Here is a 21,524-nt window from a genome sequence, read left to right as displayed (position 1 = left end):
GATTTCAAAATTAGTTATTTGCTACCTGCCCAAAAGTAGTATGTTGTACCCCCTCTGCTGGAACTAAATAGAACTTCCTTATATAGTTATGCTTAGACGGCAGGCAGGTTCAATGCTGTTCTTTTAAAGCCACTGAGTTCCTCTCCCTTTCTTCCCATCCTTCTTTTATTTACAGCTCAGGCTGTATTGGCAAGATTAACAGTTGGTTTTGAAACCAACTGCCCTTCTGAGAGTCAATAGAAGCGTAGTGGTTGAGAGTGTGGGCATTGAAACCAGACTACTGGAACTTGAATCTCAGCGGGGGTATATTGTAGAGTTCTCTCAACTTCCTGGTGGAGTATCACCTTCAAGAATAGTACAACATTATTAAAAAATCAAAACAAGTAAAACATTCCAGAGCATTGAGTCCTATAATGGCAGGGTTTTCTTTTTCCTTCTTGTGTGTGTAAATATTTCATGTTCTTTTTATGTACAGGCTATTTAGATTGTTATTGAATGAAAGACCCTTGTTACTATTCTCAAATGCCATTTCATTTCCATTTATGCAGTGTTCTTTCAGTCCCCTATCCATTGACTGATAAACGTTAAATTTGGGGCCTTGTTGCCTCTATTTAGCCTTGATGTTTAAGTTTTGATTCTTTTTTAAAATTAGTTCTATTATTTGTTATTGAAATGTTTTCTGCTTCACCATCTTATTGTGTCATAAACTCATTTTTAATAAAACATTTATTGTATGAGTCAAATTGTGCTAAAAGCCTATAAAAATCATCAGCAGTCCACTTTGCTCCGCCCCTTCCCTGAACTCTCTCTCTCAACCATTTTGAACTGTTTGGCGATATCTTCTGGTATTTGCCTACCTATTTTGAAATAAATTTATAAATTGCTATCCCCTCCTTAATTTTATTCCTTTTATGGTAGATCGTGATTTTACATGTAAGAAATCTTAAATTCAAGAAAATTGACCTCTCTTAGTTGGTTTTAAAAAGTAGATTATAGATCTCCTTTAAATCAGAATTAACTTGTTAAATTTCTCTTTAGAATTTGATTCCTAAGTATACATTTAAGGCCATTATTTTAGAGCAGAAATGTTGGTGAAATTTGTTTCATTTACTTTCTTCATTATATTTGGTATTATATTTGTGGATCTTCTTCTAGTTTCTCAGAGTGGGTGCAAAGTGTATTTTTATGCCTGCTTTCTCTCCTTTCCTTTCCTCTTCTCCTTTTAGAAATAATAAGTGCAATAAAGACAATATATTTTATTTTGAGCATGTGTTTTCTTGTGCCCCTAGATTTTTTATATGAAATGGTTTTATCATTATTTTCTTTTGTCTTTATTTTTCTAATTTTATTAGAGTATGATCAACCAATACAATCTATTCAGATATTTTTAAAAGATTATTTTAAGTTCATTTTATGATACCTTTATGATTGATTTTTGTCAGTGTTCATGGGCACATATAAAATTGTAAGCTTTATTCAAGAGATTGAAAGTTTTCTGTATAATTATTAAATCAAGTATGTGGATTGTATTAATCAGTTTCACTAAATATTCATTTAACTTTATTAGATCTGTCTATTTCTGACAAAGCTGTACTAATTTCTTATTTCATTGAAATATTTTTCAAGTTTTTCTTGCATATTCAATACCCTTTGCTTTATGTAACTTAGCTTTTACATTGTTTATGCTGTTTGGTCATCTTAACCTTGAATTTCACATTGTGTGATATTAGTATAACACTCATGCTTTCCTTTGGGGGCATTTAAGCTGATATTTCTTGGCTCTTCCCTTTATTTTAAACTTTTGTCAGTCATTCAATTTTAAGCATTTTTTTATAAACAGTCTGTATATGACCTTTGTCTTTTTAACTCATCTGACAGCCTGTCTTTTAGTGGGAGAATTCAGCTTTCTTTTAAATTCTCATGAGTGATGCCTGATTTTGTTACTTTTTATCTTGTTCCTTATTTATATTTGTGACTTTTTACATTTTTTTTTAAAGTTGGCTTATATTTTCAAGTTGATATTCATTTCCCAGTTTCCCCTTCTTTATGTGTCAGTTGTTCTATACTTTTCCATTTCATTATTGGCCACCTTCCTTTTCAATTGCTCATAGATCCAATATTTCCCCCCTGCTTTAACATGAATAATGATACCAACATTTTCCTTCACCTTCACACACTAATCCTCTCCTTTAATGTTCCTAAGTTTCTTTGGAGATAATTTAATTTTTAGGTCCGGATTTTTGTTAGACGTTTGTGTCAGAAATTCATGTTGAGCACTTACGTTACATATTCCATACAGTTTATTATCCATTTAGATTTAGTTCTGTATAGAAAGCAAAGTAATTGCACTCCTGTTTCTTCTTACATGAAAGGTTTCATTTCTGATTCAGTTATTGTTCCATTAGAATCCCTTCTTAAGTCCTTTCCTTAGATGATGGAGCAGTAGCTAATGTGATCTTTGAATCTTTAAATTTTGGAAAACACTACTTTCCCACTGAAGGATGTTTGGCTTGTACTGCTTTTTTCCTAGCAATCTAGATATTACTGTTCTTTCTTTTTAATTCCAGTGTTACAAATGAGAAGTCCAATGTTAATTTGATTCTTTTTTAGTATTAAGTAATTATTCTTTCTGGTAGCTTGTAAGGTTTTCTTTTTATCCTTAAAGTTTAGGAATTTTAGTGTGATGTTCTTGAACATATGCCTTTCCCTTCCTTAGTCCTGGCTGGATCCTGGAGAGCCCTGTAAGTTTGCAATTCAATCTCTTCTTTAGTTCATGGAAATTTTCTTTCATATTACTTTAATATCTTTTCCTTTTCCCCCTTCTGGAGACTCCTTGGGAACTTTTTCTATAGTTGGTATGTTAGTTAGGTTGCCTTAATCTGTTCTTCAAGTCCTTTCTCTTTTTCTTTTATGATTTTCATCTCTTTGTATTTTCAGTTTATGCTTTGAGATTTCTTCCAGTTGGTCCTTCATTCACTCTAATTCATCATTTAGACCCCATCTTCTCTTTTAATTTATCTACTGAATTATTCAGTTTAAAGATTTTACTTCTTTAAATTTTCATCTAATTAATTTTCTAAAATTCTGTAGAAATTATTTTTTGCTCTCTACTTGACTCTCCTTAAGTAGTCCTACTATTTTTGGCCTCAGTATTTTGTCTCTGTCCTTCAGGAGATCTGTTAGGTCTGCTCTCTCCCACTGTCTCCTGTCATTAGGTATGTTGTTTATATGTGCATTGGGGTTCAGGTTGAGCTGTTAGGGGACCTTAGTTTGTTTTAATTCTATAGGGGATGGAGGGTCCAGGCACCTCAGCCTGCGCTATAGCAGCAGGCATGTTGTATATTTCATGTGTACTTGGAGGACCTTGTCCCTTCCTTCTGGTCTTCTTGCATTCCTAGCTTCAGGCATTGAGGGGACTCTCTCTCCTCTTGAGTGCCCCCTGAGCACTTTTGGGGCCAGGAAGACTGGCCACACTTGTGCAGTTATGTATGTGTAGAACTCTTCTGGGTCTTGAGTGATATCCAGAGCAGAGCAAGCCCTACACCAGTTCTCTCTCAAGATGCTTATAATCCCAAGGTCACATTCTTCAGGCCCCACTCACTACCTGTTGGCCCCTGGAGCTGACTGGTTCAAGAGAGGTAAATGGGCTAGATTTGGGATTGGAGTGGGAGAAGGTAAGTCAAATTCAAGGTTCTTTTTCTCCCCAGAATCCTGAATTTTTTTACTTTAGTCATAGCCCCAGTTGGGATTTCATCCCTCTGTGCCATTTATCATGTGTTTAATGGCATTACAGAAGAAATTTCGATTTGGAAAGCCATATTTGACTGTCATGGTTTTCCCCACCCCTTCCTATGTATAACATCTTGGACTATACTAGGACGTGTCCTTTAAAGATGTGTTTTGGACAAATAAACTCTTTTTGGAGAGTTTATTGGTTTTAGATACATAAAACTCTTCTGGGAGAGTTTATTTGTCCATTTCAAATTTTATTAAACAACATATGAATGATCTGAATATCTTACACAACACAGAAGTCAGTTAGGGTAGGACAGAGACCAAAAATAAGAGGATAGGAAGATGAAGAAATAGGAGCTGGAGAAAGAATCACCTTTGAGTTATCAGTGGTGCTAAGAAGAAGACATGGTGATAACATGGAAATTGAAAGTCATATATAATCAGAAAACCTTATTCTGGCCAATAGTTGCAACCTGTTCTTTTCTTAAGCCACCTACTGGACTTGCTGACAAGTAGTATTAGAGGAGATTATAAATTAAGGGGACCCATTCTGTTCCAGAAAATTAAAACAAGGAAGCATTCAGTAGAATCTCAGTGGATGAAGGAAAATACTGTACCCTATATTCACAAGTTGTAAAGTTAGTACAAATATATGTATATTTATGTTTAAACAGTCATCGGCCTTAAATATTTGAGATATGAATTATGTCACATGCTCTCCCTATATTGATATTCAGTTTGTCCTAGTCAGCCTTAGGCAAAGAGAATTTGAATTATACAACATGTGTAAACTTTATGTTGAATGGTAATTAGTCTGTGCTGCTTAGTGGCACTTAATATTGAGGTTAATAGTTCAGTAAAAAATTTTAAAAGCCGGTGACTTGATCCTCAATTTGTATGGGATAGATAGGCTGAGAATCAGTGAAAGCTTTTATTCTGTGTCAGTAACAATTTAATTCCTGACATTGTATCTAAGCCTCTGTTTTACATTTATTACATGTATGACTATGGAGGCAGGTGATGTACATTTGCCATGTATCACAGGCCCAGGTCAAAGAAAATGTAGCCCTCTAGAATAGCAACTGTTCTCTCAGTTTTTGTTATTTTCTAAATTTTTGTCTTGGGTGTTTTTATGGAATATGTTTCCCTTGTTAACTCTGAGTTGCTTTAGCTTAAAGAATGCTTTTTGTTAAAGTGGAAGGAACAAGAATAATTGGGTCACTTGCTTATACCAAGATTTGTTGGGTGGGTGAAAAGGTGACAGTAGGCATTTAATACCTAGACCAACATGGGGAGTAAAGTTATAAAATTTCTTGAGTTTTGTACTTAACATCATATGTATGTAATTAAGATGAGAACTTGAACTTTCTATGACACAAGAATCTGTGTCGTATACCACTATGTACTTTGCCTTAAGAATTCAGTTTGTCCTACAAAAGGATTTTAAAAATAAATCATGGAAGGACCCGTATAGAAGTCCTTTTTTTGTGTGTGTGCTGAAATGTTATATTTTTAAATGCTTAATGCTAGAAAATATGTTGGTAGCTTAAATTTGTGTATTTATGAAAATGTGTAGAATACTCCATGAAGGTTGAATATTAAACAGCAGTGCTTGGGTGTTCTAGAGCCATAATTAGAATACCGTTTGCAAACTGACAAAATTCAGTGGGTCAACAAACCAATTAAAAAAAAAAAAAAAAAAAACAAAAAAAAACTCGGGGCTTCCCTGGTGGCGCAGTGGTTGCGCGTCCGCCTGCCGATGCAGGGGAACCGGGTTCGCGCCCCGGTCTGGGAAGATCCCACATGCCGCGGAGCGGCTGGGCCCGTGAGCCATGGCCGCTGAGCCTGCGCGTCCGGAGCCTGTGCTCCGCAACGGGAGAGGCCACAACAGAGGAAGGCCCTCATACCACCAAAAAAAAAAAAAAAAAAAAAAAAACTCAAGTATATTAGATTTCAAACTGGTCTCCCTTAATTTAGTTTGTCCATAATACTTTATTTTAATTATTCATAGTATTGCTTAACATGCCAGGAAATGTAATAGAATTTATAAAATAATGTCCTTTCAGTAATATGAATATGTACTATCTTTAGCATTCTGCTTTTAAATCTCAGATGAAGGTGTTTTGTAAGGAATTATCTAGTTTAATGGACAAAAACATGTCTTAGTGACTTTATCCATTTTAGAATTTTGAAACCAGATGCTCACTTGGGAAAAATAAATGGAATAATTGGTATATGTCATTTTGTTGTTAGCAAATAAGACAAAAATTTTTGTAATAAAAAAATACATATTCCCACTAACATAGAACAATAATTTTTCATTTTGGGTATGGCTTTATGATGTTAATCTATATACATTTGTTTTTGTTTTTTTGCATAGCCCCAGTTAGTAGATTGTTCATTTTCATGAGAAGCATGGCCCTTGCCTACTGTCTTTCCTGTGTCCTGCTAGATATTTAAGGAATACAGTATTGGTTTACATATCATTGGACTTATGTGGGTAAGTTAGAGGTGAAACATAACAGGCCTGAAGATGTAAATTCTAGTTGAAAATCTGGACATTTAATTGTCTTTGGATCCATTAGAAGGTGGAAGTAAACAAGAAAGAGTCCTTCTTTTAGTATTGGTGTGGATTTTTGCATGTCCAAGATCTACTTCCGTTTCTTATTCTTACTATGTGAATGATAGAGGTTCAGAAACATGGTAAGTATGGACTTAGATTGTGTTCCTAGATAGAAAGCTTATTTATAGGTTATATATTCTGAGGTATTTATATGAGTGAAAAAATTGAACACATTTAAAATGAAATAGGCAGCGATTAACTCTTCCGTCATGATTACACAGCGTGATTGCCAAAGACTTTTCAGTCCATTTGATGACCATTAGGTGAAATCTTTGTTCTTTTAGACTTTTCTTTTTTCTTTCCTTTTGTTGTTGTCGTTGTTGTTGCTAGTGGATGGGAGATGTGTTCCTTAACTGAAGTTTGGTCAGAAAAAAAAAAAACGGCTTTTTATCTAAAATTGAGAATTATTTTATTTCTTTGTTCGGTCTTGTGATTCTTTATATTAAAAAGTCATTTAAAATTTAATATTATCTGGCCTCACTATGTGACCCTGGCCTGTTTTTCTACCTCCTTCTCAATCTTTGCTGTCGTCGGATGCTGCTCCCTAAATATAAGCTATGCTTTGATGCCTCATTGTTTTAGTTCATTGTAGTCCCTGGTCTCCATGGCATTAGGATGAGCTCGTACCTTTTCATTCTTGCCTTTCTAGTAATCACCTGCTTCTCTTGAGGACCTCACTGAGGTGTTAATTCCCCATAAATCTCTGAATTATTCTTCTCCGCCTCCCCCAACAGAATTAATTTCCTCTCTTCCTTTTGTTGTGATCGGTGGCTCCTACAATAACCATGAATCATAGATGTGTCACAGTTACTGAGAGTAGGAGCCATGTGTTATCCAGCTTTGTCTCTCCTGGGACAAGTGGGTAGTGAACATTTGTTGACTTGAAATGGTTAGAACTCCATGCTTGTCATGATTAAGAGAACAGCTTGCCTCATTCAATTCCTCCATCACGGTAGCCCACACGCACTGCCGCTCGCACACCCTGCTCCCGCCTGTTCTACTGAGGTTGTCGGGTTCGGTTCCGAGGCATTTGGCAGCAGTCAACAGAGGGTCCTTTTGAGGAGCTGTAGTGCAAGGAGACTGGCTCTTAGTCTTCATGGACGTTCCGTTTTGAGAGTTTGCTTTTCTCCCTGCCTTTCCGCAGGACCCCAACAGGAGCATCCATCCCAGCGGCAGCAGCAGCAGCAGCAGCAGCAGCAGCAGTTGCAGCAGCAGCAGCAGCAGCAGCAGCAGCAGCAGCAGTTGCAGCAGCAGCAGTTGTAGCAGCAGCAGCAGCAGTTTTTCCAAGCCTCACAAATTAACGAAGGAGCACAAGGAAAAACCTTCTAAAGACTCCAGAGAACATAAAAGTGCCTTCAAAGAACCTTCCAGGGATCACAACAAATCTTCCAAAGAATCCTCCAAGAAACCCAAAGAAAATAAACCACTGAAAGAAGAAAAAATCGTTCCTAAGATGGCCTTCAAGGAACCGAAACCCATGTCGAAAGAGCCAAAACCAGATAGTAACTTACTCACGGTCACCAGTGGACAGCAAGATAAGAAGGCTCCTAGTAAAAGACCCCCCATTTCAGATTCCGAAGAACTCTCAGCCAAAAAAAGGAAAAAGAGTAGCTCAGAGGCTTTATTTAAAAGTTTTTCTAACGCACCACCGCTGATACTCACTTGTTCTGCTGATAAAAAACAGATAAAAGATAAATCTCATGGCAAGATGGGAAAGGTCAAAATGGAAAGTGAGACGTCAGAGAAGAAGAAATCAACTTTACCGCCATTTGACGATATTGTGGATCCCAATGATTCCGACGTGGAGGAGAATGTGTCCTCTAAATCTGATGTGAGTAGTCTGGCTGGTTTTCCTCCTTTCCCTTATTAGTTTTCCAATTTTATTTCCGATAGCTTCAGCATAAAGACAGAGGAAGGAGAATGACAGTTGCACCAGAAAATGGTAGCATGGAAGCAGACATGGCCTAGAAATGAATTTCCTTAACTAATGGAAAGAAGGAAATGAAATCATTAAGGAATCTGCAGACTTGTAGGCTATGATTTAAGTTGTTAAAGGAAAGATATGTCCCAGAGTATAATAATGGGTCATTTGAATAGCAGCAGAAAAATCTAGATGCTTATCAGAGCTTAGTTACTTTGCTCTCCAGGAAAGTGAGAAGAATGCAATGAAAGTAGAATACACCAGAAAATAAATTTTAAAAAGAAACAGAAAATATTCGGGTGTGGCTACAATGTTGATCTTTTTGATCAGTGTAATGAAGTAATTTGTTTACATAGATTGAAAACTGGTGATAGTATTTTTTAATACTCTTATCAAGGCAAAATTGATATAACAATATACTGTATATTTAAAATGTGAGATTTGATACATTTTGATGTTTATATGTGTCATGAAACCAGGTAGTGGTATTTTGGAAATGAAATATTTAATTTTTTCCCCCATTGTATAGCCACTGATTTGGAAGGGGCAGGGTATATATCTTCATTACAAGGTTTGCTAATGGGTAGGATTATCTTTTGTGGGTTTCCTAAAAGAACATTTGGCCATCTGGTAATCCCCCAAAATATTATTTGATGTTGAGATTTAAACTTTTTGTTTTTGGCCTGCATTGGGTCTTCGTTGCCGTGCGTGCGCGGTCTTTCTATAGTTGCGGCGAGTGGGGGCTACCCTTCGTTGCGGTGCATGGGCTTCTCATTGTGGTGGCCTCTCTTGTTGCGGAGCACGAGCTCTAGGCGCATGGGCTTCAGTAGTTGTGGCGCACGGGCTTAGTTGCTCCGCGACATGTGGGATCTTCCCGGACCAGGGCTCAAACCCATGTCCCCTGCATTGGCAGGCAGATTCTTAACCACTATGCCACCAGGGAAATCCCGAGATTTAAACTTATAATTACTATTTCTCAGAGTTGGAAGGGAATTTCAGGTTACCTATTCTAACCTCCTACCAATGTAAGAAATCCTACACTTCTAGTGACATAACTGTTAGTAATTCAAGTATTCCATTCTATTTCTGGAGAATGAACATTATTTACCATGAAGTTATCTCCTCCTCACTTCCCTTTTTTCTCTAGCTTTGGCCTTCTACTGTTACTTATCAGTCATGATCGATTCCAGTAATGTCTTTAATTTCAGTTGTCAGTATTTCTAGACAACGGTCAAGGAAGATGTCTGGCTAAAATTTGCTGGCCATTTTAGAATACTTCTCTTTCTTTCCCATAGGGAGGCTCCACAAAAGTTCCTAATTCAAATGCTGGCAAGGGCTCGGAGGCCTTAGCAGAGTCTCTCTTCTCCATTTGCACCATTCTGGGTAGAAAGGCAGCCAGAATTAGGACGTGGCATCAGTACCTATCCCTAGTCATCCAGAGACCACCTCCTTCCCCTCCTCTACTCTCTATAGCTAATCTCAAAATTTTAAATCAGATTAGAGGCAGAGTAGCATATAAAATACTGGAGATGGAGTAATTTGTTCCAGTGTTTGGTAAAAGCCTTAGAGTGATAGTTTGTGAAATGGAGACGAAAGCCTAATGGGCTTATCCTAATATCTCAAGCATTTATTTTTCCTTCTTTGCTTTGTACCCCTCCTCTGAGTTCACAACTTGCTCTTAATGTAGATGTTCCTTGGAACGTTTTTCGTATGTTTGACTTTTTATTTCAAATCACTCTGAAATGTTCATTGATGCTATTGGGGTGTGACTAGTCTATCAAGATTGTCAAGTTTAGCAACTTTGTCTCTCCGTATTCTGTTGTGTTGCAGTTCTTCTAGAACAGAGGTTTTCAAATTGTGGTTTGTGACTTACTAGTGAGCCATGAAATCAATTTAGCATGTCATCACCAGGATTAAAAAAGAAAATCAGAATACATTGTAACTAGTATGGGTAAGTAATGGTTTGTGAAGATTTTATTTCAGAAGCTGTGTGTATTTCTTATGGTAGGTCATCATCAAAATTTTGAAAGACACCTTTCTTGAATGTTTGCTGATTTGTGAGAAGACCAAATAGCATTCATAAAGCACTACTGAATGTGCTTTCTACAGGAAATTATCACAGGTGATCTTCCTCTTCAGCTAATTCTGTGTATTCTTATTTCTGTTTGCCTCTTGCTCCCTCCCTTTTATATATGATTTATAAGGTATGACTTTTCCTAAACATCATGTTCAACTTGATAGGATTATCCAAAGCAATACCTTCCAAAATCTTCTGGAATGAAGAGTGAGAATTGTAATTCCGTACAGTAGGTAGCAAATTTTCAAGATGATTCATGACGTGTCAGAGCCACCTATCCAGTGACCATAACAGGAGTTTTTGTAATGTGGTGTGCATATCATTACTGAGAAAGCCTCTAAAGACTTTTGGGTATTATTTGAGTATAAAACCCAACAACTGTACTTTCCTTATTAGTTTTCTGGTAGTAATGCTTTTATTGTTGTTACTTTGGTTTACTCTTCTAAATATAGGTGGTAGAACAGAAGAGAATTGACAGAAGTGGTTCCAAGTAATCCAGCGCCCAAAAGACTTTCTGTGAACGAAGGAGGATAGAGGAGGGCTGAAATTCCCATTCCCAAGTGGTAAAGGTAGCCTGTGTTTGGCCTTTCTCCTAGTTGGTGTCCCTCCTGTGGTTAAGACCGAAGGAGCAGGAAGCAATTGTAATGGAGAGAACTAAGCACCCCGTAGTCTCCCTTGGCGAGGAACTGATTGGATAGCTTGGGACAGGCCCACCTTCAGGGGGCACCATTCACATTGTCCTGGTGGTGAGTGTGTCTGCATCTGAGTAAGTAGAATCAGATGACCTGATCTGTCGAAGGACCTTTACAGCTTCATTATTTGAATATGAGCCAGATTTATGTTCATTTGTGGAGGGCAGGGTAGAGGGTAATTTTAGACATAGCAGGCAGAGATCATGGACTTTGGAAACAGAAAACGGACACAGAAAGAAATTGGACGAGTGTGAAGAATTGGGAAGGACCAGGGATAAAAGGTTATTCACCTGGTATGTCTGTAAAGAAAATATCTTGCCTTTGTACACGTTAGTTACGATTAAAAGGAAGAACTTTTTAAAGAAGCTTTTCCATAATTAAGTTAGATTCAGGTTTTATATAAAAATAAAAATCAGTGCTATTAAGATGAATTGGGAAGCTTAGATTGTTGATTCGTATAGTTCTTCTCAGTTATGATTTTTATATACTTTGTATGTGAGTAGAGCAAAAAGAAGTGGTGCATCCATGGTTTATATGATTTTTGAGGAATCACTTATTTGTTGATGAGTATGTAGGTTAAGTAGGTAGTAAAGTAATCATATAATTAGGAGTATGCACTCTGGTGTCAGACAGGCTGCGTTTTGAATCCCAGCTCCACCACTGATCTTAGTTAAACGATTTGACCTTCTGTATTTCTTAGTTTCTTTTTTTGTGAAATAGAGATCATAATAGCCTTTACTTTGTAGGATTACTGTGAAAATAGTCAATCCGGGTAAATCACTTAACATACTAATCAAAAATGTTATGAGGGACTTCCCTGGTGGCACAGTGGTTAAGAACCCGCCTGCCAATGCAGGGGACACGGGTTCGAGCCCTGGTCCGGGAAGATCCCACATGACGCAGAGCAACTAAGCCTGCGCTCCACAACTACTGAGCCTGTGCTCTAGAGCCCGTGAGCCACAACTGCTAAGCCCGTGCGCCACAACTGCTGACCCCGCGCGCCACAACTACTGAAGCCCGTGGGGTCTAGGGCCCATGCTCCACAACAAGAGAAGCCACTGCAGTGAGAAGCCCGCGCACCGCAAGGAAGAGTAGCCCCTGCTCATCACACCAGAGAAAGCGCGCAGGCAGCAACAAAGACCCAACGCAGACAAAAATAAATTAAAACAAAAAATGTTATGAGCCATTTGTTACGTGATTTGGCTTCTGGCAGTCTTTATAACCTATAGCTTTGAAAGAGGTTTTTTTTTAAAGATTTACCTATTATTTGCTTATTTATTTATATTTATTTTTGGCTGCATCAGCTCTTAGTTGCAGCACACAGGATCTTCATTGAGGCATGCAGGATCTTTCCTTATGGCACTCAGTTTCTTCGTGGCAGCACTCGGGCTTCTCTCTAGTTGTGGTGTGCAGGTATTCTCTCTCTAGTTGTGGCACACAGGCTCCAGGGCGCATGGGCTCTGTAGTTGTGGCACACGGGGTCTAGAGCGCATGGGCTCTGTAGTTTGCAGCACACACAGGCTCTAGTTGAGGCGTGTGAGCTCAATAGGTGTGGCGCTTGGGCTTAGTTGCCCAGTGGCATGTGGGATCTTAGTTCCCTGACCAGGGATCGAACCTGTGTCTCCTGCATTGTAAGGTGGATTCTTTACCACTGGACCACCAGGGAAGTCCCTGAAAGAAATTTTTTGATATTCAAAAATACAGCAGAATTCTGGTGTCCTTTTTCAAGAATGGGTTAAGTGTTTTAAAAGAGAAAAAGTACTTGGAATATATGTCACATTCCTCTGAATTTTGTCTTGAGGAGGTATATGGCCTTGATATTGATGTGCATGTGTAACATGGGAAAATACAGGACAGAGCATCTCAGTTTTATTTATTTATTTTTAAAATCTATTTTAAACTTTTTAAAAATTATTTATTATTCATTTATGGCTGTGTTGGGTCTTCGTTGCTATGTGTGGGCTTTTCTCTAGTTGCGGCGAGCGGGGGCTACTGTTTGTTGCGGTGCACAGGCTTCTCATTGCGGTGGCTTCTCTTGTTGCGGAGCACGGGCTCTAGGTGCGTGGGTTTCAGTAGTTGTGGCTCGTGGGTTCTAGAGCGTAGGCTCAGTAGTTGTGGCACACGGGCTTAGTTGCTCCGTGTCATGTGGGATCTTCCCAGACCAGGTATCGAACCCGTGTCCCCTGCATTGGCAGGTGGATTCTTAACCATTGTGCCACCAGGGAAGTCCCAGCATCTCAGTTTAAATCAATAGTTAAGCCAAAGTTTCTCAGGATCTTTTAGCTTTTTAATTAAATGAGATAAAGGGCAAGGACTTACCTAGTACTGCATTGGTAGGGACTTGGTAGATTTTTTTTTTATTGCTGTTACTATTAAATCATTTCTTAGGATGTCTTCTTTTATCTTTGGATTAATATTAATATGACTTAAAGAGTAATTTTTAAATAGGATTTGAAATTCCTGAGATGTTTCTCATTTTATAAAGAACTCTAATATTGTCACATGAAAGTCCATCAGTAATTTTCCTTTACAGAAGAATTCGGGAGGAGGCAGCGGGGAGGGCGGGGAGGGAGGTGGAGGGACTGTTTTATAGTGGGTGAGCGTTTAGCAAAGACTGAAAACATGTTAAGGGCCCGTTTTTGTTATGTATGTAAATGTTAGCATTAAGAATATTTTGCATTCAAGAACTTAGGTAATTCCATTAGAGTAAAGCTGTTCTTGGTTGAGGAATTCATCTTTTTGTGGCCATAATGGTCACTTATGGCAAGTGACTGTTCTTACTAGTCACTGGCGCTAACTAGCAGCTAGAACGGGTGAGGCGCTGAGTGTATCTGGGTCAACTAAAAGTTTGTAATTGTGTTTTGCATTAACCTGTTTAAACTTTAATCGAGAATAAAAAAATAAACATCCTTTACCCTTCCTGTAATTCCCTAGTTTTTGTTTTTCCTGTAACTCTGCTTCTAAAGAGAAGTTTATTGAGTTGATCTTGTTTTGTGATATGAGGAAGTTTAGTATTCATAGCAGAGAAGGGGAAGAAACAGTAAAAGAAAATTGAAATAACCATTTATGATCAGATTTGGTTATGCTAGTAATTTCCTTATCATTGCCTTCACCTTTTTTTCACCTTGCTTTGTAGAGATTTAATTGTAATTTAAAAGTGCAGAAGTTAAAAGTTTTAAATATCTTTCCTTGTAAATGGTCAGACTACATTTGGTAAAATGTTACCCACTTCAGCCTGAAGTGTGAGAAATGAAATTGTAATCGTGTCTTGAGAGTTTGGCTTACCAAACTGTTTTCCTGGATAAAATCTTGAGGGAGAAAGATGAAATCTCATCAAATGGAGTGGGTTTTCCCAAGGGTGGGTGGTGGTTCAGATACAGGGTAAAGACTGCAAACCACCTTAGCAGAAGTTTCTTTGGAAAAGAAAAAAAAGGAAGGAGAAGGAAAAAGAAACTTCCCTCCTTTTGTGGTGCCTCATTTCCTCCAGCCCCACCCTGTGCCTTGCCGTGCTTACACTGTCTGGAGCTGGCAGTAAATGTCCTGCTGTTGAAGCACTGTTCTCAGGTTTTTATGTGATGGAAGGTTGTCACAGTCAGAGAAGAAGGTCCTTGTTGTGCTTTCAAAGTGGTTTTTTAATGACTTGTAATTCCAGCACATGCAAGAGCTGTAAAGTCTGTAAGGATGGGGAGTGAGCAGCTAGAGAGGCCCTTCATTAAAGGGCTGCCCTGACCCTCTGGCGGGGGCAGGGGGTTGGGGGCTCTCATTCTGGACTCCTGTTCTCTGCATTTTATAACTGGAAGTAAACATACCTGAAGGGGTGCAGTTCTCCTCTGGTAGATGCAGCCCAGTGTGGAACATTCATTAATGTAATTGGCAGAAAGTTACCTTTGTTGGATACATGGAGCTATTTCACCTGACCTGTTCCTAATGCTTGGTTGTTTGTTGTCTGTGCTAGATGTGATCAGATGGAGGAGGGTGCAGCCTAGTCAATCAACTGATCATTTATTCAGCCACACTCCTCATTTGTTCCAAAAAAGATTGAAGCAATTAAAAGGGAGATTTTTTTAAAAAACTACGTTAGAGGCTCTTTCTCTTCCTTGTTTGGGTGCCATACTAAGCCCAAATGGTTTTTCAGTTTTTAAGTTAAATAATTCCTTAGAAGCCCTTAGGTAGCTGAGGGTCAGGAACAGACAGGGGGCCCTATCATTGAAGAGTTGGTTGTCGTCAATAATTGCCAACACTCGGCATTTTCACTTGCTTGCGTTGAATTTTATCTCTCTCCCAGTAAGTTCCACGAGCCTCCTTCCAGGAAGCTGCATTGCCTATTCAGTGCATTCTTGTTTCTTACTCTAAGGCCCATGATCTTTATGTAATTGTCCTATCTGTCGTCTTTAGACACAAAGTCAAAGATTTGACTCAACATGGTCTTTGCACGACTCGCTTTACCATGTCATTGGGATGCCTGATATTTGTAGCTAAATTTGCCTTCGGTGCTTTCTATGTGCTAGTCACCCTTCTAAATACTTCACTTGTTTTAACTCATTTAACTCTTAAAACAATCTGTGAAATAGACTCTTATTAGCCCCATTTTATAGATGAGGAAACTGAGGCTCAAAGGTTAAGAAACTTGGGGGTGAAGCAAATCTTATTTTCCCAGGAATTCCCAATATTATAATTGCAGAGATGTGCTTCATGAAATTGGCATCACTGCTATGAAAGCCTTATTTGTTTGTTTTTTTGGCCACACTGAGCAGAATGTGGGATCTTAGTTCCATGACCAGGGATCGAACCCATGTCCCCTGCAGTGGAAGCGTGGAGTCTTATTAACCATTGGACTGCTAGGGAAGTCCCTTTTTTGTTTTATTTTGATGAAAGCCTTTGATATCATATTTCTTGTTCCATTTTTGAATTCTGTTTCTTTGACATGTCTATTGGTTTGGGCTCTACCAACAGCCTTCAGGAGGTGACAGGTTGTCCTCATAGGTCGATTTGGCATACATATTCAGAACTGAGGGACGTGCTGTGAAACATCCAGGAACCTCTCACTTCTTACATATATTTGCTTAAAATAAAACAGACCCTCATAGTTTTGAATTTTAACATTATTATAATGTATCATCAGCACTGTCTCCCCGCTCTCAGAATTTTCCCCACTTGCTTTTGTGTGAGAATTTATGTTTAACAGAGCTGAGCTGTAATATCAAGCTTTCCCAGAAGGTGCCACCAAATAACAAATGCTGTCCTCCAGTTTGAAGATTCCTTCTTATTGAATCTTCTAGTTCCATTTTGTAATTTCATTTTATAATGACTCTAAGGTATTCAAAATAACGGGTGTGCTTTCTTTGAATTAGGAGATAAGATAATGCAATGGATTAGTAGAGTGGGGTTTTCTTTTGGTGTCTATGTAATTATTTAACCAAGTTTGAGAAATTGTTCTCAGTGGGTAACAATTTATGACTGTAAACTTTCAAGGCAGTGTCAAGGTCCACAAAGAAAAATTACCCCTAAGAGGCTTCTTTAGGTCACTAGAGGTGACTGCACAGTGAGATGTTCCCAGATAAAGTCAAAGATCCTTCCACCAGGCGAAAGAAAATGGAAAAGCATTTACTAAAGTGTGTGGAGATAAGCAGACTTTTGCTTTTGAATTCTGAAGACATAGGGGATGGGGATGTGTGAGGACTGGGATATAGGGAGAAATTTTCAGAGTCGGTGACACAGAGAAAAGAAAATTTCCTTCCCTTACTTGGTCATGGGAAGAAAATGTATTTATGGGGTCCTCAGATGTTACTTAAGTAAATAAATAAGGTAATTACTAGAGTGCTCTGGTTTGGGAACTCGGTGTTTAGAATCACAGTACTGTTTTTTTGAAAACTGAATTGTTGACCCTTGCTTTGTTTTCTGACCCTTCTATTTTTGCTTTAAATATGATAAAACTGTCATGTCACTTTGAGTAAGTACAAATATTTCCTTCTAAACATGTTTAATTGTTTTTAATATACTTTAATTACTTTAGTTTGTTTAATAACATTTGAAAATGTTTATGTACTCCTATATATAAACCCTGTATTAGGTAGTACAGATGGTACAAAATTAGAATTTAGGCTCAGCTTTGAAGGAAGGGAAGCATGAATTAGTGGAGATGAGAGGTAGGTGGGTAGGTGGGTAGGTGTTTCCTCCTGATTGGAGGAAACAACTTGAGAAAAAAAAAAACCACAACTGATGACAGATGTAGACAAGTCTGTGTTGTCCTTACTGAAAATGAAGGAGAACTCTTATACACGAATCCTGCAAGTTAATTTATCAAACTGGATAAATTCCAGTTTGGAATTCCTTGTCAGGAATGAAGGAAACCTTATCGAACTGTACTTCATGTGAGGTGTGTCCTGGACACTTTCACTCTGTAACCTCTTATTTCACCCATACATTGTGTGAGATAGCTTTTTTCCTCATCTTACAGATGTGAAAGCAGCAGAGCTAGAATTTGAATCCAGGTCTGACCCATGCCAAAGCCCATGCTTTTTCGTACAGTACCGTGGATTAAACCTTGTTGAGAGAGAAATCGCATCAAATTATAACCACTGTGGGACTGATTAAACCTCTTCAAGAAAAAAATCGAATTAGCAGCATTAACTCTCCGACCTTCTGCCTACCTCTGGTTCTCTGATAACGTTACCATAGTTAGGTGAAAGGGGGAGAATAAGAAATAAGATGTAGTAGCCACAGTACTTGGGTTCTTGGCTATGAATAATGGGTGCAGGGAGACCTGGCTTTGATTTCCACAGTCCTGATCAACTCATGCTTTATATAATTTTCTAAGCAGCAGAATTGCAGAAAGTTTTGAGAGGTGGTGGTACCTTAGCCTATCCAGGGGAACTTATTTACCAGTTTATTGACTTACTACGTTTTTTCATACACATTATACCAGAGGCTTGGACACGGCCAGTGTGACTGTGAGAGCTCCCATCTACTAGATTGCATTATCTTAAGGTTGTACTCATGGAGGATATAAAGAAGGAGCATAGGGCTCCCTTGTCCTGGAACATAGCCATCCCTGGCTAATAAATTATCTTCTCTTCCTGGGCCCAGGAGAGGTGGTCCAGGAGGCACGGCCCTAGAGCATACACTTGGAATCAAAAGACGAGACATGATCAGCTTACTAGCGGTTAACTGTAAAATGTGGATTTTAACGATAATGATGAGATTATTGATGCAAACTGCCACTCAGGTATTAATTAATTCACGCAAAAATATTAATTATGTCATAGACAAAGCCTTAACCTTTTTACTTGGTAATTTATGAATTGTATTCTATGAAGATCCGATGTTGGTAGGTGTTCTTGTAAAGATTAAGAGGCAAAGCTACAGTCTAGGAATTTAGTGATTTATAATCCACGGCCACAGTGTAGTTTTTACTCCAGCATGTGTTTTTAAAATGTCATTTTCCACTCGGCCTAACCTTAAATTGTATTAGGAATCAAAGCAAAGTCTTGCTGGAAGTACACCCTGGTTTAAAAAGTGTTTAGTATCTGACAAATTCTGCTCGAGGTGACCAGACACATTTTCAGGATTATAAAGTGTTCACTCTACTTTCAAGTTTCCTCTCTTTCTCATTATTTTCCAGGATTGTTTTAATTAAAGGTGAACATCAGACTTGTTGTTGATCTTGTGATGGGTTATTTTAAAGTGCCAGGTTATCCAGTATTCTTAGGTGAGAGTCATGCCTTATTCTTGCTTACCAAGCCTGCCTTCATGGTCCAGCCACTTTCAGAGACATGCAACAAGTCCCCTCCCTGCTTTTAAAGATAAGCCATGCACAGTCCTCCTTGGGTTGTGTAATAAAACCAGTGAGTCTCATAAATCCCTCCCCCCTAACTAAGGTTTGAAGGAAAGAGGTGGTGTGTCCCATGTTGCCCATCTTTTTATCCTCATCATATTAATAGGTCTGTTGTCTCTCTTTTCTCTGTAGAAAACCTTTCACAGCTATGTACTCTTTTAAAGATTTAAAACCCAATTTGGAAACCAAGAACATCTATTTTTAATACAGCATTTACTTCACAATTTAGAAAATTATAGGATTTTTAAAAGCAGGAAGACTTCAGAAATTTCCTTTAACAACTTGTCTTTTGAAGAGCAGAACCTGAGGCCAAGTTTCATAACCTGCCCAAGATCATTGCCCCAAAAAACCCTGCCCCTGCTCTCATCGCTCCCCAAAAAGGCCCTAGGAGGCAGGTCCCTAGTTGATGTGCCATTGTCATTTCCAGTTGGAACAGTTTATAATCCTTCTTATGTCCTGTCCTCCCTTCCCCAAACTCTCCTCCACTTGAACATGTTAAACTGCTTCCTAATGAGTGGTTTATGCCCATTAGGCATAAGACCTCTTGGCCCTGCATCTCACTCTGTGTCCCCTTGTTGAATGAATGGACCTTACATTTCACATGCTCAGCAGAATCCCCCTGAAAAGCCTCATGCCATGTCTCAGTGAGGGTAGGGTGTTAATCTCAGGGGATATTACAGAGATTAATTGGTGAAAAATTTGATAGACTTGTTCCCTGGTCATCCTTGATTGTCTTTGGGAAAATACCAACCAGAATAATCATGGCTTGGTATATTTCAGGAGAAAAATAAATCACTAGACAAAACAGAAAATGACACATTTACATATCTGGCAAATCAAAGATCTTAATATTGTTTAATAATAAAAACATGGAAAGAGCTTTAAAAACCTCCAGTATAGGGCTTCCCTGGTGGCGCAGTGGTTGAGAGTCCGCCTGCCGATGCAGGGGACGCGGGTTCGTGCCCCGGTCCGGGAAGATCCCACATGCCGCGGAGCGGCTGGGCCCGTGAGCCATGGCCGCTGAGCCTGCGCGTCCGGAGCCTGTGCTCCGCAACGGGAGAGGCCACAACAGTGAGAGGCCCGCGTACCGCAAAAAACCAAAACAAACAAAAAAACCCTCCAGTATAAATGAAGTCTTTACTTGGACAAGCTGATATTCTTAACAGATGAAACTTGACTCCTGCTCTCTCCTACGCTCCAGTGTCTTCAGTATCTGCCTCTGTGTGCTGTGTTCCCCTTAGTATCTCTACAAGAGAGGCATCCCTCTGAGGCAAACTGAGACATCCCTCATACCAAACAGCCAGCCTTTCACACTGCCTTCAACTCTCCAGTTAACCCTGATGCTCTTCAGGCTATAATCCCTTCACTTCCTTTCTTTCACTGACAGACATCTCAGAAGCTTACTTCTCAACCCGCTGTGGTCTGGCTTTTCCTCTTGGAAACTATCCTTAAAACTACCACTGGGAAAACGTCACCAGTGCTTTCCAGATTCTTATGTAGAAAACATCTTCTAAGCATTGGATTTTACCTTTCCATCATCTTTGACTTGCTTTTCCTTTCTATTCCTTGGCCCTGTTATACCTACCCTGATTCCTCTAACCATTCTCTGTGAATCTCCTTTGTCAGCTGATCTTCCTCTACCAACCTTAAGCTGCCATTGCCAGTTTCTTTCTTTTCTATTATATAATCTTTCCCTGGGTAACCACTGCTTACCTGTCTCCTCTTTCCTTTCTCAGACCCTTCTCTATATAGCTATCTATAACACAGACAAATTCTGGAAGGAAATATGCAAAAGGATGTAAAACAACTGGTTAAAATGGTATTATGGGTCCTTTTCAAAATATCTTTAATACTGCTGTTTTTAAACAACATCTCCTTGTTTCAAAATCTCATATCCTATGTGGGCTAAACACTAAATTCTCTCTTTTCTTATTATTATTTTTTTTTTTTCCGGTATGCGGGCCTCTCACTGCTGTGGCCTCTCCCGTCGCGGAGCGCAGGCTCCGGACGCACAGGCTCAGCGGCCATGGCTCACGGGCCCAGCCGCTCCGCGGCATGTGGGATCCTCCCGGACTGGGGCATGAACCCGTGTCCCCTGCATCGGCAGGCGGACTCTCAACCACTGCGCCACCAGGGAAGCCCTCTCTTTTCTTTTTGTAATCTTTTATTGTGGAGAATTTCAAATATATACAAAATATGCAGAATAGTATCACGAGCCTCCCATTCATGCATCACTCAGCTTCAACAATTATTAACTGATGACCATTCTTGTTTCAACTGTGCCATCTACCCTTCCCCCAGTATAATTTTTAGTGAAATCCTAGATGTCATATTAATTCATTCATAGATACTTCAATGTGAATCTCTAAAAAATAAGAACTTTTAAAAAACAGAACTAAAACATCACTATCACATCTGAACAAATTAATAATCCTTTAAAAAAAATTAATCAATTAATTTATTTATTTTTGGCTGCGTTGGGTCTTCGTTGCTGTGCGCAACATGGTGCGTGGGCTTCTCATCGCGGTGGCTTCTCTTGTTGTGGAGCACGGGCTCTAGGTGCACGGGCTTCAGTAGTTGTGGCATGCAGGCTCAGTAGTTGTGGCTCGCGGGCTGTAGAGCGCAGGCTCAGTAGTTGTGGC

General features: G+C 39.0%; 1 protein-coding gene across 2 annotated transcripts in view; it reads left to right on the top strand.

Moving 5' to 3' along the window:
• MLLT3 (MLLT3 super elongation complex subunit) overlaps positions 1-21,524 on the top strand; it is a 253,131-nt gene that overhangs the window by 178,505 nt on the left and 53,102 nt on the right. For both annotated transcript variants that reach the window (XM_007130213.4, XM_024126722.1), the window contains exon 5: positions 7,503-8,189. In XM_007130213.4, the coding sequence (XP_007130275.1) occupies positions 7,503-8,189 (687 nt within the window). The remainder of the gene's footprint in view (positions 1-7,502; positions 8,190-21,524) is intronic.

This window comes from Physeter macrocephalus, chromosome 9 (genome assembly GCF_002837175.3).
Source record: "Physeter macrocephalus isolate SW-GA chromosome 9, ASM283717v5, whole genome shotgun sequence".
Classification (NCBI taxonomy): domain Eukaryota; kingdom Metazoa; phylum Chordata; class Mammalia; order Artiodactyla; family Physeteridae; genus Physeter; species Physeter macrocephalus.
The sequence above is the reverse complement of the archived record's forward strand: the minus strand, read 5'-3'. Positions and strand labels throughout refer to the sequence as shown.